Raw genomic sequence first — 17,217 nt, 5'->3', positions numbered from 1 at the left:
ATGGAGTGGCTGGCATTGTCCAGCACTGTCCTCGGTTCAGATGCCGGGTAATCCACACATGGGCTAGCACAGGACCACCAGTGTGTCTGAAACTTGCCTTGTGCTGGCCAATGTGTGGGCCACCTCTGGCACCTCTGGGCCACCAAAGGGCCGCTGTGGATCTGCCTGATTACCTGTACTCCTGGGCTGCTATTTTAGCTGAGTGCTCAGAAGACATCTTCGCTGGATCGTTGAGTTATCCTCGTCAATACAGCTCTGATAATCTCAGTTTTTTGTGTGATTTCTTAGTTTTTTCTAACCGGAGTTCTCCTGTGCATAGACTCCTGGACCTGTCCTTATTGCTGGATCAGTTTCCCTGGCAGTGTGTCGTGGAGTGGGCGAGAGTGCTGAAGACAAATGTGAAAGGAGCGAACGAGCAGAGCGTGTTTGAACTCTTCCTCTACTATGGAACCGTGGGTGCTGAGTGGTGTGTGAGTGGAGCGAGTCTTCCTGAAGACAACGATCCTGGGTGACAGATTGTTTTCACTGCACCAGAACGTCAACTGCTGAACCTCATCTCTGTACGCTGACTCATCATTGCTGCTGATGAGTCCAACCACGGTTGTGTCGTCAGTGAACTTGATGATGTGGTTAGAGCTATGTAGGGTGGTGGAGTCATGTGTCAGAAGGGTGAACAAAAGAGGGCTAAGAACGCAGCCCTGAGGAGCTCCTGTGCCTGATGGTGCTGGAGATGTTGTCGCTGATTCGGATGGACTGAGGGCTCTCTGGCAGGAAGTCTAATATCCAGTTCTGGAGCGAGGTTTTCAGTCCCAACTTGCTGAGTTTGTCAAACAGTTTTCGGGGGGATATATCGTTGAATGCTGAGTTAAAGTCTACTAAAGAACATTCTGACATAAGCATTTTTCTTGTCCAGGTGGAAAATGGACAGGTGGAAAGCAGTGGAAATAGCAACCTCGGTTGACCTGTCTGGCCGGTATGCAAACTGCAGCGGGTCAAGTGAGCAGGGGAGGTTGCTCTTCACGTGTGCCATGACAAGTCTCTCAAAGCACTTCATGATGACAGTGGTCAGGGCGATGGGACGATAGTCATTTGTGCAGGATAGAGAGGATTTCTTTGGCACCGAGATGAGTTTTGTTTTTTTATTTTTGTTCATACTTTTATATCTTGTTAGCACCACATATTAAAACCTGTATAATTCTCTGTGAGCACTTATTTAATTTATTTTAATTGTACTTTCTTCAGTTCATTTTGAGTGAAAAATGTTTTTTAGGCTTCGTCAGGGTGCCAGACAGATTATTAGACCATCCATCCATTCGCTTCCGCTTATCCTTTCCAGGGTCGCGGGGGGTGCTGGAGCCTGTCCCAGCAGTCATAGGGGGAGAGGCGGGGTACACTCTGGACAGGTCACCAGTCTGTCGCAGGGCTAACATATAGAGACACAGACAACCATTCCCACTCACATTCACTCACAGATTCACACCTATGGGCAATTTAGATTGACCAATTAACCTATCCCCACTAACTGCATGTTTTCGGACTGTGGGAGGAAGCCGGAGTAACCAGAGAGAGAACCCATGCAAACACGGGGAAAACATGCAAACTCTACACAGAAAGACCCCAACCTGATGGTGGAATTGAACTCAGGACATTCTTGCTGTGCAGCAACAGTGCTAACTACCGTGCCACCGTGATTATTAGTGTCAAACTAAATAGGAACTTAGTCCTAAACGTGCACATACACATACACAAATCAACACACAGAGACATTGACCCTTTAACTGCCTTAACAACCAACAGCATCTTTTTCAAACAGTTGTTCTTTGCTGAAGAGCTCTGTAATCATTATACAAACTGAATCCATTACAAGGTAACATACATTTCTTTCACAAAATTACATAAACCACTGAATAGTAGGACTACAAAGACTCTGTATATAATTTTATCTACTTTATTTAGTCTTAGCCACAACACAAGCCATTATTTGCCTAAATCAGCTTGACCTAGTCGATCCACTGATGGTCCTGGATTGTTGATTACCTGACAGAGCGACCACAATGAATGCAACACAGGGGCATCACAAGGGACCGTCCTCTCCCCTTTCCTCTTCACTCTCTACACCTCAAACTTCAATCACTGCACTAAGACCTGACATCTTCTGAAGATGGTTGAATGCATTATTGAGGGTGACGAGATGGAGTGCCGGGCTGTGGTGCACTCTTTTGTCACACTGAACGGCAGATGTTTCTGCCGTTCAGTGTAACAAAGACCAAAGAATTGACTGAAGACCAGGAAACTTGAGATCCCTGTTTCTATCCGAGGGGTGGAGCACTGTAAATATGGCAGCACAGGAACAAGCACTGAGCACAAGATCTATAGAGGCTGGGGTCTATCACAACATGCAAGACCCCAGGTGCAGGCTGTGTAAAGATGCCCCTGAGACAATCCAGCACATAACAGCAGGGTGCAAGATGGCAGGCAAGGCATACATGGAATGCCATAACCAAGTGGGCGGCATAGTGTGCAGGAACATCTGGGCCGAGTATAACCTGGAAGTCCCGAGGTCAAAATGGGAGACGCCCCCAAGGGTGGTGGAGAATGACCGAGCTAAGATCCTGTGGGACTTCCAGATACAGACGGACAAAATGGTGGTGGCTAACCAACCGGACATAGTGGTGGTAGACAAACATGAGAAGACGGCCGTAGTGATCGATGTAGTGGTTCCGAATGACAGCAACATCAGGAAGAAGGAACATGAGAAGCTGGAGAAATACCAAGGGCTCAGAGAAGAGCTCGAGAAGATGTGGAGGGTGAAGGTGACGGTGGTCCCAGTGGTAATTGGAGCACTAGGTGTGGTGACTCCCAAGCTAGGCGAGTGGCTCAAGCAGATCCCGGGAACAACATCGGAGATCTCTGTCCAGAAGAGCGCAGTCCTAGGAACAGCTAAGATACTCAAGCTCCCAGGTCTCTGGTAGAGGACCCGAGCTTGAAGGATTGACCACCCACAGGGGCGAGTGGGGATTTTATATATATATATAAAATCCCCACTCGCCCCTGTGGGCGGTCTATCCTTTGCATATATATGTGTGTGTATATATATATATATATATATATATATATATATATATATATATGCAAAGAATAGACAGCCCTTACGGGTGGAAGAAGAATTTTATTTATTTATTCTTTGCCAATTTACATAAGCGATAAATGGTAAAAAGAAATTCTAGGTTTGAAGTTGAACCTTGTTTTATCATATAAGTTATTAATCCAAATGAGGGATACTTCGCACTAAGAACATTCCCAAAGAAGGATATGCAAATGATGTTTGTCATGTCAATTACATTAATTACATTTAAAATTCCAAACGAATCATCCTCCATTCCAAGTTCAGATATACGCTATTGGTAAGAAATCACATGATAAAAGCAGACGGCGTGATAGGTTTGACAATCTGAAAGCTAAGCTCCCCATAGGTTATGTGCAGAGCTGTTAGTGCTGTCAGTTGAAGATTGTGGAATTACATAGAGGTAAGTTGCGATAAAATTCACTAATTCCTTCCAACTGTAAGATCCCAATTCCTAATGTCTTTTGTAACATTTACTATACTATACTATAATTATATACTATATATAGTATATACTATATACTATACTATAATTTCAACTATTAAATGTAAATAACTAATGTTTAAAAAATGTAAATTTCCGTGTTTTCTATTATTTGTATTTCATTTTTCTAGGTTTCCTTTCATAATTCCTCAGTGAACAGTAAAATATTGTCACAGTCAAGAGACAAGTGAGTAACAAAATGTTTTTTATTTTATTTTTGTTCATACTTTTATACCTTGTACCACCACACATTAAGATCTATGTAATTGTCTGTGAGCATTTCTTGAATTTATTTTAATCGTACTATCTGCGTATCATTTTGATTGAAAAATGTTTTCTAGGCTTTGGCTGCCTGCCAGGCAGATTATTTTTGTCAAATTAAAAAGGAACAAACACCCTACAGTAAATAAGTACACATACAGAAATCAGCGCATAGAGACATTGACCCTTTAAATTCTTTAACAACACTAACATCTTTTTTCAACAGTTCTTCTTGCTGAAGGGCTCTCCAGTGATTAATCCAACTGAATGCATTTTTGGAAATTTGTTTCAAAATAAGTCAAATTTCAATCAATTATTCATCCTTCCAAATTTCCAATTCTTCCAATCCTTAAATATGATTCCCTAATTCTTCAAAGTCTTGTATCCAAAGTAATAACTGTTCCAAGAATTAAATACATAACACTAAAATTTTAAACAACACATTTCCCCAGTAAAACTAATTTTTTTAATTAGTTTGTAATTATATTATGAATTTATAAGTATACATACATACTAGTATACATATCATGATATGAATACATATCATACTATTTCTGCTACTTCATAGTATTTCTGAGAAACTCATAGTATTTGTGCCAAGGCATAGTATTTCTGCTATGTTACATTACTATGCTTTGGCACAAATACTATGATTTGGCAGAAATACTATAACATAGCAGAAATACTAAGATTTAGCACAAATACTAGAATATAGCAGAATACTATGCTTTGGCACAAATACCATAATTGGGTACAATTCCTATAACATAGCAGAAATACTATGATTTTGCAGAAATACTGTTTTAGCGGAAATACTAACTTTAGAAACATAATACCTGATCAAAACTTTAAAAACACTTACTAAAGACTTTCAAATTATTTTAATCCCCCTATTAAAGTGGTAGACTTTTTATTATGTCAAGGTTTTCTTTTAATTTCTTTAATATTTGGTCAAGTACTGAGAAGTGTACTTGACTTCTTATTTGCCCGCAAATTTGAAGATTTGCGGGCAAATAATTATAAATAATTCAACAAATAATTCAGCTGTTCTGATGTGTATTCTTCTCTACAGGAAAAATGCCACGTCAGATGACAGAATGCCCAATATGCTTGATTCCATATGTTGCAGTTGGGCAGCATTTAAAAAAATACCACCATGTTGTAAACAAAGAAGAATTTCATTTACTGCTAAATTACTGCTCTACAGTGTAAGTCACTGTCATACAGTATATGACAAAAAATGCAACAATTTAAAGTGGTAGTTGTAGTTACATTTGTCAAACTGGATGTGATATGCAGTTACAGGGGCAGGCTGGACTGTCCAGTATGTAAAGCTAAAAGCCGTATAAGACTGGACAAGCACTTGGAAAATGTCCACTGTGAGATTGAGGTTAGTGTTTTGTATAGCTTACATTTTGTTGTTAAATTAGAATGCATTCTTATGTGACATGTTTCACTAACTTTCTCAAACATTGCTGTTCTATTGTTTATACCCTTTCAGAAATCAGATCAGAAGAAAGTAATGAGGACAGCGAAACGATTGGCTAATCTGAAAGCCCTCAAAGCTCTCAGACGTTCAAATCCACAGCCTCCAATGGTGACCTCACTGGACATAGAGCAGCTGACTGAAAGCAGTGATCAAGAGGAGCGAAGTGATAACAGTGATAGCAGTGAAGAATCTGCAGAGATTAGAGAAGACAGCTCAGTCCATTCCCCTGTCAATCAATCAGATGATGCTCAAGTCCAACATCAGAATTGCAAAAAGTGCAAAGAACTGGATTTGTTACTTCAACTCCTGAAAAGGAATCTGAAAAGTCTGAAAGCCACTAAGGATAAACTTGGCTTCAAACCTCTCAGCCCCCCAAAGCACCAGAAATCTGAAAGAAGTAAACGTGACCCAACAGCCCGGCTTCCTAAATTTGGTATGAATTCTTCGGCAATAATATTGTTTCTTGTGTAGTGTAATGTGAATTTGTATATCTGGTTGTTCTATTTAGGAAGTCACATCCCGCTAATTAAACAGATACTACTAATTAGCAATATCTTCCAGATATCATTGTCAACCACTTGAATTAGAAGAATGTTTTCTGTACCTCATCAGTTTGTCATGACACTTCTAATTGCTATGTTGTTACTACACTTTATTTTAAACAGAGAAAGTCCTGAATGCTTGGTTTCAGCACATTTGTGGAACAAGTACAAAAGACGTTGAAAATGCCAAACAACGGGTCCAATATGTCCGTGCCTGGGCATATTTCATGTCTCACAATCAAGTCCCTGCAATGACGTTTGCATTTATGGACAACAGAGAAAGACTGACTGAGTACATTTTTACAAATTTCTGTGATATTTTAGTCCAGTAATCTCAATAATACTAAAGTGATTACTGATTTGTGTTTGTTTGTGCCTTTTTTAGATGGACAACTTATCTGAATAAACATGCCGTGACAACCAAAAGGATTCGGATTGGAAATGTGAGGGCGTTCTTGAAATTTCTAATTGATGCACAACTGCCAGAGGTCAGAGCCTCCCGTAAGGCTTTAAAGGGGACTTTATTTGCACTTCAGTTGGAGATGAAGAAGAGCAGAAGGGAGTTACAAACCCACAGGCAAGCCATCCGGATCAAAAAATCACGTAAGATCCAACTTTACTACTTATTCATCACTGTCTTTACCTAGCATGTGTAATAAATACATTATTTATAAATGTCATAATGTCATTACTGTGATGTAGTGAGGAAGGAGTACTCAAAATGTTATAATATAAGTTAAATTGTATTTAAGTACATATTTTGTACACTGCAAGGGTATACATTGTACAAAATAGAAAGTAAACAGAAACTAGGAAATGTAGAGTAGCACAAACAGGCAGGCAGCAAAACAGTTTGTCACCACAAGGAAACAGTGGCACACCAAAGCTACTTATTCCAAAGTAAGAAGGAAGTAAAGATAGCTGAGAGAATCTACCACAGATGTAGAAAAAAAAATTAAGCAGGGGTAAAAGTTAAACTAAACAAAAGAAAAATGTCACCAAAAACAGGAGACGTGACCAGCAACTAACCAGTGGGAACACATAACTAAACATACAAATGCAGAAAGAAAAAACATAAAATATCTAAACAATAAGCAAACTAATAATCAAATTAAAGATACCTAATGATAAAATGAACTATACAGTCAAAAAACACAAAGACTAAAATGGTCAAGGAAATGAGACTATCAAAATTTAGTATATTGATAGTTTTTATTTTTTTTCACATGAATGTGTTATATTCAGTACTAAGCTTGGTAAACTTGGAAAGTTTAGGAAGTAGGATAAATAAATTGAAAGGGTTAGTATTCTGGATTGGAAAAGTAAGATTTAAGTTCAAAATGGCAATCCAATTCATTTTCATATACTGTGAGCACTGATTGCCAGTTTTTCTTCCTTAAAAAATAATTTTTTGAAAAAAATTAAGTCTAAACTACAACCTGTTTTATATTTACATCATTGCGTGCAGCATGAATGAGCATGACTGGAGCTACAGGAACATAAAAACATTCTGTGTCTTTTAGAAATGCTTGTAGATCCTGTCCACATCACTGATTTTCTCAAGAAGGCCACCACACACATCCCTGAAGCACTTGGTAAGTGTTTAGTTCATTTCTCCATAAGGACAACTCTAATAACCCCAATAATATCTCTGTTAATGAGAATTCTTTTATAATATTTACTTACCAGCTGTAATCTGTATGTATATATAGTTCAGAAACTCAGATTTACAGAAATATATGACAGAACTTTTTGCTTTCAATTATAACAGACTGCTCATTTATAATCAGTTGTTGGACTTTTGATTTTTGTTCAAATATATAATACATATACAAACAGTAGCATTTGTGATGTTTATATAGGATTATATTAGGGGGAGTATATAGCAATATAAGGGATATGCTCAACTATCCCTTGTGTCTTACCGTGCAACCTCTATGTTACTCAATAGTCGAGCTTGAGAAAAATCCCACAACTGAGAACCTAGACTGGTTCTATGGTCTTCTGGCTGGATTTGTCATCTGCACAACTGGACACAGAAGAGCCGTCATATCAAATATGACAGTTGACGAAGTTGGCACTGCTGAAGCGGATGGTGATGGCCGGCGGATAATCAGAGTAAAGTCATTAAGAAATGATTTCTCTCCCTGATTAAAGATGTTTTCTTACCAGCGACATCAATGACTGTGTGCAATGTAATTTAGTTGCTGATTCTTTTACAGGTAAAAGAGCACAAGACCAAAGAAACATTTGGCCATGCACTTGTTCCCCTAACGAAAGACGAATACATATGGTTTCACCGCTTTGTGTACCACCGCCACAGATACCCTGGTGTATCATCACAATTGATTTTTGCCAACACCAATGGAGGGCCTTATTCTAAGATGCTGACATCATTTCAAGATGCATGGAGGAAGTTTGGTATCCCAGGAAAACCAACCTTCTCTATGATTAGGAGCAGCATCAGCACTTTTGTGAGTAGTTTCCACTTTATGGTGATTCAGTGTTTTTACCTTCCTATCCTTTTAGAGGGATGATATAAAACAGTCACCCTTCCTGGTTCTACTCCCAGTGTTTTAATGTTGGAAGGACATTTCTTTTTCTTTATATTGTCTTCTGTTGTACTTCTTTTTGTGGTTCTGTCCTTAGCTCTGCAAATCTTGAAAATTTCAAATGTTAGTGCAATTAATAACATTATTTAATGTTTACATTTGTAGAGTGGGAGATTCTTGGGAACCCAAAGCAAGGTACAAGTCCACCGGATGATGTGCCATTCTGATGCAACTGCAGCAAGGTTTTATGAGGCAGATTTAAACTTTGACGAAGCCTTCAAGTGCCGCAACAATGCTGCAAAGGCACTTGCTGTGAACAATAGAACCAGAGACTCTGAGGAATCTACAACCTCAGAAGACAATAAAGATGTGTTGCAGAGAAGATATGCTGGACCGAAGAAAAGAAAGTCTAGTCAAAATGCCACAAGAGAAGAAATTGTGAAAAAGAAGACCAAACAGCACGCAAACACCATTGACACAGACAGCAGCAAAGATGAAAGTAACAATGAAGTCAGGAAAATCATTGACCCGGCAGCAGGAAACACATCTGGAAAACACCCACATAAACAGAGTGGCAGGGCAAGAGCAAAAGTGAGGGTACAAGAAGACACAACAGGTGATGAAGATATGTCAGAGATGGTGACTACAGAGAGTAGTGAAGGTGAAGATTATGATGATAACTGTGAACACATTGACCTTACAGCAGCAGGTACATTGGGAACCACCAAAGGTAAAGATAATGCTAAAGGAAAAGGAAAAGCCACAAAGGACACAGGACATTTCTATAGTCGTACTCAATTTCTTAAAAACAAGTTTAAATGTTGGGAATCTCCTAAAATTATCTTAGAAAGAATTGCAATCCAAACACAAATACAAAAAGTTGTTAGACCAAAGGAAGCAACTGAGGGTGTGAACCAAACACAGACAGAGACAATAGATGAAGACAATGAAGCCTTGAGGCCAGAAAGTTTGAGTGAAAATGAAAGCAGTATGCAAACAGTAACTACAGATAATGAAGAAGACAAAGCTGAAGATGAAAATGGTCCCTTGTTGAACACAACAGACATAGACCAAGAAGTTTCCAGTGGACTAGTGAGAAAAACTACAAAAAAAATAAAAGGAATGAGCACAGAGGACATAGGCAGAGATAAACATGGACCACAGACAAAGACGACAACCGAGGGAAAATGCAATTTGAGATCAGAAGGAACAACAGAGGAAGAAATGACAACACAGACAGAGACTACAGATAAAGACAAAGCACTGAGAACAGAGGACAAAGACATAAAGGAACAGGGACCACAGATGGAGACCATGGATAAAGAAAAAAACGATTTGAGATCAGAAGGAACAACTGAAAACAAAGACACAGTTAGAGTAAAAGAAGATGGCCCTGGGACTAGCTATGAGTCTCCAGTGGCACACCCAAAGAAGAGGAAAAGGTCTCTAATGAAGAAAAGCTCTTTGGCGAAGTGTGATGAAAGAAAAGAAACAAAGCAAAAGGGCAACAAGCAAGAAAGAAAAAGACCAAAGAGCCTGACTGCAAGACAGTTGTTAAGTCCAAAGATGCTCAGAAGTCACAAGACTAAAGAGGCACCTAAAGATACCAACAAAAGACAAAAAGTCATACAAAGACTCAGAGGAAAAGATAAGAAAAAGATTTTTGGTTGTTGTTGATTTTACTCTGATCTTCTGACAGATCTTCTGTCTTACTACATATGTAAAACTTTGTTATCATGTGAGGTTTTGGTTACTTATTTTACACAGTTGCTCTGAGGGTTTTTTTTCTAGATTTTACTCACTTGTTCATGTGAGAGTCTTCTTTTTTGTTAAGGTAAGTTATTGTTTTTATTTTTTACTTTTAAAATAAAACTCGTTAAAAACAGACAAATGCTGATATATATAAGTTGTTGACAACAAATGCCAAATGCAATAATAAAGATTTTTCAGTTATATTTTACAATCATTAGTCATGGATTTCATTTCCAAGCTGTAATTCCAAATAACTCACATATTATTCAGGCAAGGTTGCTAAAGGATGAAGTCCTCACAAATTATATCTGAACAATATCCTATAATACATAGCAGAATCAGTCATCTGATTTGGTAAAAGTTAGTGATGTTAATGGTGATGTCAGCAGATTATGTACAAATTATGTTTTTTCTTTCACAATGTGGATTTCCAAATGAGTCACTTTTAACACTAATGTGGTTCCTAAAGGATAATATGCAAATTAGTAGATTGAATTACACAGTTACTTTAATGACACATGCAATTCCTCACAAATCATCCTCAATTAAAAGTTACCGAGTCTTATAACAGATAGCATAAATCGATCATCTGATTTACTGGTAGATAGTGATGTCAGAGTGATGTCAGCTGAAGTCTGGAGAACAACAATTTGTTAAGTGGTGAGTCCAGTCAGAATTGTATTTATCCTAATTACTATTGATTCTTCTTCTTTTTTTCATCCCAATCACTAGCGCTTCCAATTTTCCCATACAATCAACAATTCTTCCAATTTTTCCACCCTAATCTTTAGATCTTCCACTTATTCAAGATACATTGTCTGAACTTCAGGAGCAGGACCACACCTCCAAACATACCCCTTCTGGGTCTTATCTATATGACCTCCCACTTGTACAAGCTGTTCGTTATTGATTTTGTGCCCCACCTTCCCGTTTGCTTTTTTCAATTCTTTCAATTCTTCATGTCTCATTAGTACATTTGAATCTACCATGCTGGGGAGCTGCCTCCAGTCCCCTTCGAGGTCATTCCCAAAAAGCAGCTCAATTCATTCTCGATGGAGGACATTGAACGACATCTACCAATTCAGAACCATGATAACAGAGTTCTGGCTGATTGGAGCTGGCTCGGACCTGGGCTATAGAAGAACAAGAAGCGGCTACAGCTGTTCAAAATCCCACAAGGCTGGCTGACAAGATAGACGATGGGCAGGGCTGTGAGTACTCAGACTGTGTTTTTTTAAACGCAATATGGATAAGATCTTGGAGAAGCTCATGGCTCTGCAATATGGATAACATCCTGAAGAAGAACAATGGGAATTTAGAGACCTGATGACCAGTGATGGACATTAGACCTACTGTAAAATTGGAAGCAGTTTGTATATTAGAACTAATCTTAATGCTCACAGGGGTCAATTGGTTAACATTCTTGATTATTAATTTTAAATTCTGACAATAGGTTGTGTGAATAAGCAGAGCAATTTGCAATTTTTTGGGATTAACAATGTATCTGATTCTGAACATTAATATAAAATACTACAACAACTAATAATAGCAACTCGGATAAAAAGCCATTGTTTATGTGAACATTCGTACAGCACTTTAATCAATACTACAGAATCAAAGTTTATTGATTTCTTTTACGAGGTATAATTTCAAATAAAAATATTTCTAATGGTAGCTGCGCAAATCCTGTTAATTAAGTTAAGTTGTATTAGTTACACATAAAATTTCTAATGGGTATTTCTACTTTCCAAGGTCCAGTACCCTATAAAACACATCAGAATTCAGTTCTCTGATTGGCTAAAGATTGTTTTGAGTATAACAGCAAACTTTGGGGGAGTGGCAGTGCTCGGCCCCTTGCCAGCCCACTTGTGGGTCTGCAGTGCCCACTATCCTGGGTTTTGGCACCACTGTAACAAACCACTGCAGGCCCAGTGACATTTTCAAGCTTTTCAGCATGGTTTATTCCACATCTCCGCAACATCCCTTGATACAGGACCCGGTACAGCTTTTAAGGTGGTGAGGCTAGATCGTAGATGCAGATCATAGAGGTGCGTCCATCTCACCTGCAGTGGTACTGCAAGCCACGACCACATCAGATTTTAACCATACATTTGGACAGCACTTTATTTTATTTATTTTTTTCATTCAAACCATTTTCTATCCATGGCTGGTTCGGAATCACCAATAAGCCTAACATGAAACTCTTCTGTACTGTTGGAGGAAACCCAAGTATCCACAGAGACAACATTCACTCAAAAGCAAATGAGCAAGTCAAAAAGACACTTAGATCCACTGGATAATGATAACAGGAAACGTGTGGGATCAATTTATTGATTTCACATTTCCTTTTTTTCGATCACTGTTAATGTGGTTCATTCCACATACCTTGTCCTAATCTCCACATCACACTGATCAGATAGAGATGTCTATCCCTTTGATTTATATCTGACATCACAGCATCCATTCTTTTCCTGTCATGCTTTCCTGCATTGTAAAATAACTTTGTTATATGTCCAATAGTCAGATAAGAAATTAGTCAGACTATAGGTTGTAATCTACAAATTATATTAAACTGTGTTACATTCCTAAAATTCTTATTTTCTTTATTAGATGTACTTGTGTACTGCTGCCAATGAGTTCATAAACACGTCAGTTTGAAGCTATTTTATTGGAGTATCTACCAGCAAGAATTTCAAGATTCAAAGATCATTTTAACTAGGTGTGATTTCAAAAGAGTTAATTGTTGCACTAACCAAATTCCTAAAAACTGTTAAGATATTAATTTAATTTAATTTAATTTAATTTAATTACAGAAAAGATTCCAAACGAGTCATCTTCCATTCCAAGTACTGGTACCATCAACTATGTTGGTAAATTAGATCGTGTGATTGGCTGAAGGATCTGATTCGTCATGAACTTTGGGGGGAGGAGCAATAACGTCAGACTGTGGTGAGACTCAACACTCATGGTATTCAAAAAGAATATAATGCAAAGATTTGCATCTGAATCACAACATGAGGAGCAGCATTGTAATGTAATCCTTCTTATAAAATACTGTTATATACCTACTGACTATTTGAAGCACTTTAGATTAAAACTCCATTTTAACTGTAGATTAAAACAACACTTAAAAAAAAACAAGTTTATTCATTTCTTTGAAAAGGTGTAATTCCAGATTAAAGTTACAGTACACTAATAAGATTCACAAAACAGATTCACTGAATGTTATTTATTATAATTACAGAAAAGACTCCAAGCAAATTATCTTCAATTCCAAGTACTAGTACCTTGTAATATAGGCAAAATTAATAATGTGATTGGCTGAAAGGTCTTTGTAGTCATGAGTTTGGGTGGGAGGGGCAGTGATGTCAGAGTGTGGTAAGAATACAGCAGACTGGAAAAGATTTGCTTCAAGGTAAGTTCAATCAAAATCACTAATGCTTTCATTTTTATGATATTAATCTCTAGTTCTTCAAATTTTTAGAATACAAATCCATAATTCTTCCAAATTTTCCATTCTAATATTTAGATCTTCCACTTGTAGAATAAAAATCACTAATTCTTCCAAGATAGAAAGGATTATTTGCTCTGTGTGCAGTTCAGTTTATCTTTGGAAACTGGTCTTCATCAGAGGCAGAAGAAGGAAGAACAATGTCAGGTATGTGCAAGTGTTAGTTCTATATATCTGATTTCTAAAATTCTGCGTCAAAAATGATATTCCAAAAATTTTCATTTGCACTTCACACAGTGAAAATACGGTTGCAAAGTGCTGACAATGAAGCACGCATTGGTCTGAGCCTACAAGATGAGGATCCTAGAGGAGAACCTTACAGGCAAGAGTAGTTTGTCTTTGTTATACAGATATACTTACCACAATAAAAGAATACATCCACTAACATCTTATAATCATAAACGTTTTAGGTGTACATGTGGGCGATCAATGGATCCATTGGCCTGGTGGATACTACTTGCAATTGCTGTAGCAACTTTTTTTTTCTATGTGGTGATCTTGCTCCTGCTTCACTACAACAACTACTTTTAACCTCTTAAGCTCCAAGCCTAACCGATCTCCTGCCTTTTGCCCACGTATCAAGGGGTGTTGGGGCTTAAGAAGTTAATTAAATAAATGCACATTAAAAGGAAGTTCAATAAAGTGTATTTCTTTAACAATGTGAAAATAAGTAGTCTTCATTCTTACACTGGAGTGATAGATGATGAAAATAGACAAATTTTGGGCAGTATGAACAGTTATGATATTTAAACACTATGTGATGGGGGGGAAAAATGCACCTGAGTCAAAATGTGATGGGCCAGAATTATAATGTACTCACATGTATATATAGTGTAATTGCAGACTTACTAATTAGTTTAGGCCTTTTAGACAGCATGTCACATTTTAATCACACAGAACACGGAACTTTATTCAAAATAAATTATGTTATGTCTTTGACAATGTGGATTTCCAAAAGAGTCACATTTCACACTAATGTGATTCCTAAAGGATGATATGCAAATTAGAAGATTTGATTACACAGTTACTTTAATGACACATACAATTCCTTAGAAATAATCCTCAATTCTAAGTTACAGTGTCTTATAACAGCAGAAATAGATAATCTGATTCGCCAGTAGATAGTGATGTCAGCTAAAGTCTAGACAAGAACGATTTTTTAAGTGGTGAGTCCAGACAGCATTCTTTCTACCCTAATTACTAATTCTTCTGTTTTTTGTTTTTATCCCAATCACTAGGGCTTCCAATATAGACATGCAAATCAAACATTCTTCCCATTTTTCAACCCTAATCTTTAGATCTTCCACTTATAGAATAAAAATCAATAATTCTTCCAAGATAGTAATGATTATTTCCTCTGTATGTGTCTTATCTTTGGAAACTTTGCTTCATCACATGCAGAAGAAGGAAGAACAACAAGTGTTAGTTCTACATATGTTTGATTCCTGAGATTCAGTGGTCCCAAATGATATTCCTAAGATTTTCATTTGTGCTTCATGCAGTGGAAATACAACTGTAAAATGCTGACAATGAAGCCCGCATTGGTCTGAGCCTACAAGATGAGAATCCTATAGGAGAACTTTGCAGGCAAGAGCAGTTTGTCTTTGTTACACAGAGATACTTACCACAATAAAAGAATACATCCACTAACATCTTATCCTCATAAACGTTTTCTGCTGCAACCATTTTATTCTGTGTGGTGGTGTTGCTCCTGCTCCATTCCAACAAATACATCTAAGAAAATAAAAGCAGATTAAAAGGAAGTTCAATAAAGTTTATTTCTTTACAAATATCAAAATTGTGTGACTTCATTCTCACACTGGGTTAATGCGGGATGTCAAAGGTTGTCTAACATCAAGATTTATGGTGGTTCAAACTGCAGACAAGAAAAGAAAACTACAGGTGAATCCAAATGTGATGCTCATTGTTGTTCCCAAGACGAAGTAAAAAATGCAATGTAATATATTTGTACTAATCTTTAGCTGTTAGACTACTAAATGCTGACAGGGGTCATTTGGATTCATATTTATGATTATTAATTTTTATAGGTTGTGTGAATGAGCAGACAAAAATGGCCCTTTTGGGGAATAATAAAGTTATGTGAGATTAGTTAAAAAGAAAAAAAAGGGCATTTGTGCAACATTTTATTTAATAGTACAGAGTCAAAGCTTATTGATTTATTTTACAAGGTATAATTTCAAATAAAATGATTCCTAATGGTAGCTGTGCAAATCTTGTTATTAAGTTAGTTGTATTAGTTACACATTAAATTCCTAATGGGTATTCCTATTTTCCAAGATCCAGTATCCTATAAAAGACAGCAGAATTCAGTGTTCTTATTTGCTGAACGGTTGTTGTATAACAGCAAATTTTGGAGGAGTGGCAGTGGAAACAGGCTTGAATTAGGAGTCCATGTTGTTACCTTTTAGGAGAAGATGGAGAAGATGGATTTATTTGAAGGTTCTCCAATCAGAGTTAGTGGATCAAGCTGGAACCAGGGAGGTTGATGCAGCTCTTCAGGGGTCTCAGTTTCAGAGCAATGATGTTCCATCTACTGTAAATTCATGGAGCACAAGAACACAACAAATCATTAATAAAAAAAAAAAAAAGATTGCAAAAGACACTTAGAATCACCACCATAAATTTGTCTTTGCAGCCAAGGCGTTCTAATTATGGGAAAGAAAAATAAATGCTAGGCAAGACATACAAACATGACCACCACACACACACACATACACACACACACACACACAGACACTCACACAAAAGATCAAAAGCTATGGCGACAGCGGCAAGGAAAACCTTCCTTTTAACAGGAAGAAATCTCCAGCACTACCAGGCTCATGGAGGGGCTGCCATGTGCTGTGACTGGCTGGGATTCTGTCTGCATATCAGAGATACAAAGTGTTGTATTTATAACACTATTTCCTTTGTAGTATTGTCTTTTCTATTTCTATTTTAATTGTCATTGTTTTCCTGTCACACTTAGTGTAGTTCATTCCACCTACTTTCTCCTAATCGCCACATCACACTGATCAGATGGCGATGCCTTTCACCCTGGTTTATCTCTGACATCAGCACCAACTATTCTGTTGTTCTTATATGTTTTTTCCTACATTGCAACATAACTTTGTATGTCCAATAGCCAGATAAGAAATTAATTTAACTATAAATTGTTATCTACAAATTATATTAAGCTGTTACGTTCACACGGTTGTTAATTTTTACTAGTTAGTGTACTGCTGCCAATGAGTTCATAAACACGTCTGTTTGAAGCTATTTTATTGGCGTATCTACCAGAAAGAATTTTGAGAATCAAAGATCATTTTAACAAGCTGTGATTTCAAAAGAGTTAAACATTGCACTAAAACAATTCCTAAAAGCTGTTAATATATTAATTTAATAATATTTAGTTTATTTTTAATTGCAGAAAAGATTCCAAATGACTCATCTTCCATTCCAAGTACTGGCACCATCAACTATGTTGGTAAATTAGACCGTG

The 17,217-nt window shown here is 37.3% G+C and overlaps 1 protein-coding gene across 1 annotated transcript; it reads left to right on the top strand.

Annotated features, from left to right (window-relative positions):
• LOC148105974 (uncharacterized) lies at nucleotides 1–10,129 on the top strand. The gene is made up of 14 exons (XM_087838428.1): nucleotides 1–47; nucleotides 320–508; nucleotides 914–996; nucleotides 3,769–3,795; nucleotides 4,942–5,077; nucleotides 5,169–5,259; nucleotides 5,371–5,791; nucleotides 6,024–6,192; nucleotides 6,286–6,503; nucleotides 7,424–7,495; nucleotides 7,852–8,018; nucleotides 8,123–8,374; nucleotides 8,618–9,644; nucleotides 9,786–10,129. The coding sequence occupies exons 1-14, from the start codon at nucleotides 1–3 to the stop codon at nucleotides 10,127–10,129; spliced, it is 3,243 nt and encodes a 1,080-aa protein (XP_087694554.1).
• Nucleotides 10,130–17,217: the final 7,088 nt, after the last annotated feature.

The sequence above is a fragment of the Neolamprologus brichardi genome, chromosome 3 (assembly GCF_056152115.1).
Source record: "Neolamprologus brichardi isolate AB-2024 chromosome 3, ASM5615211v1, whole genome shotgun sequence".
NCBI lineage: Eukaryota > Metazoa > Chordata > Actinopteri > Cichliformes > Cichlidae > Neolamprologus > Neolamprologus brichardi.
This window is presented reverse-complemented; position numbering and strand designations above follow the sequence as displayed.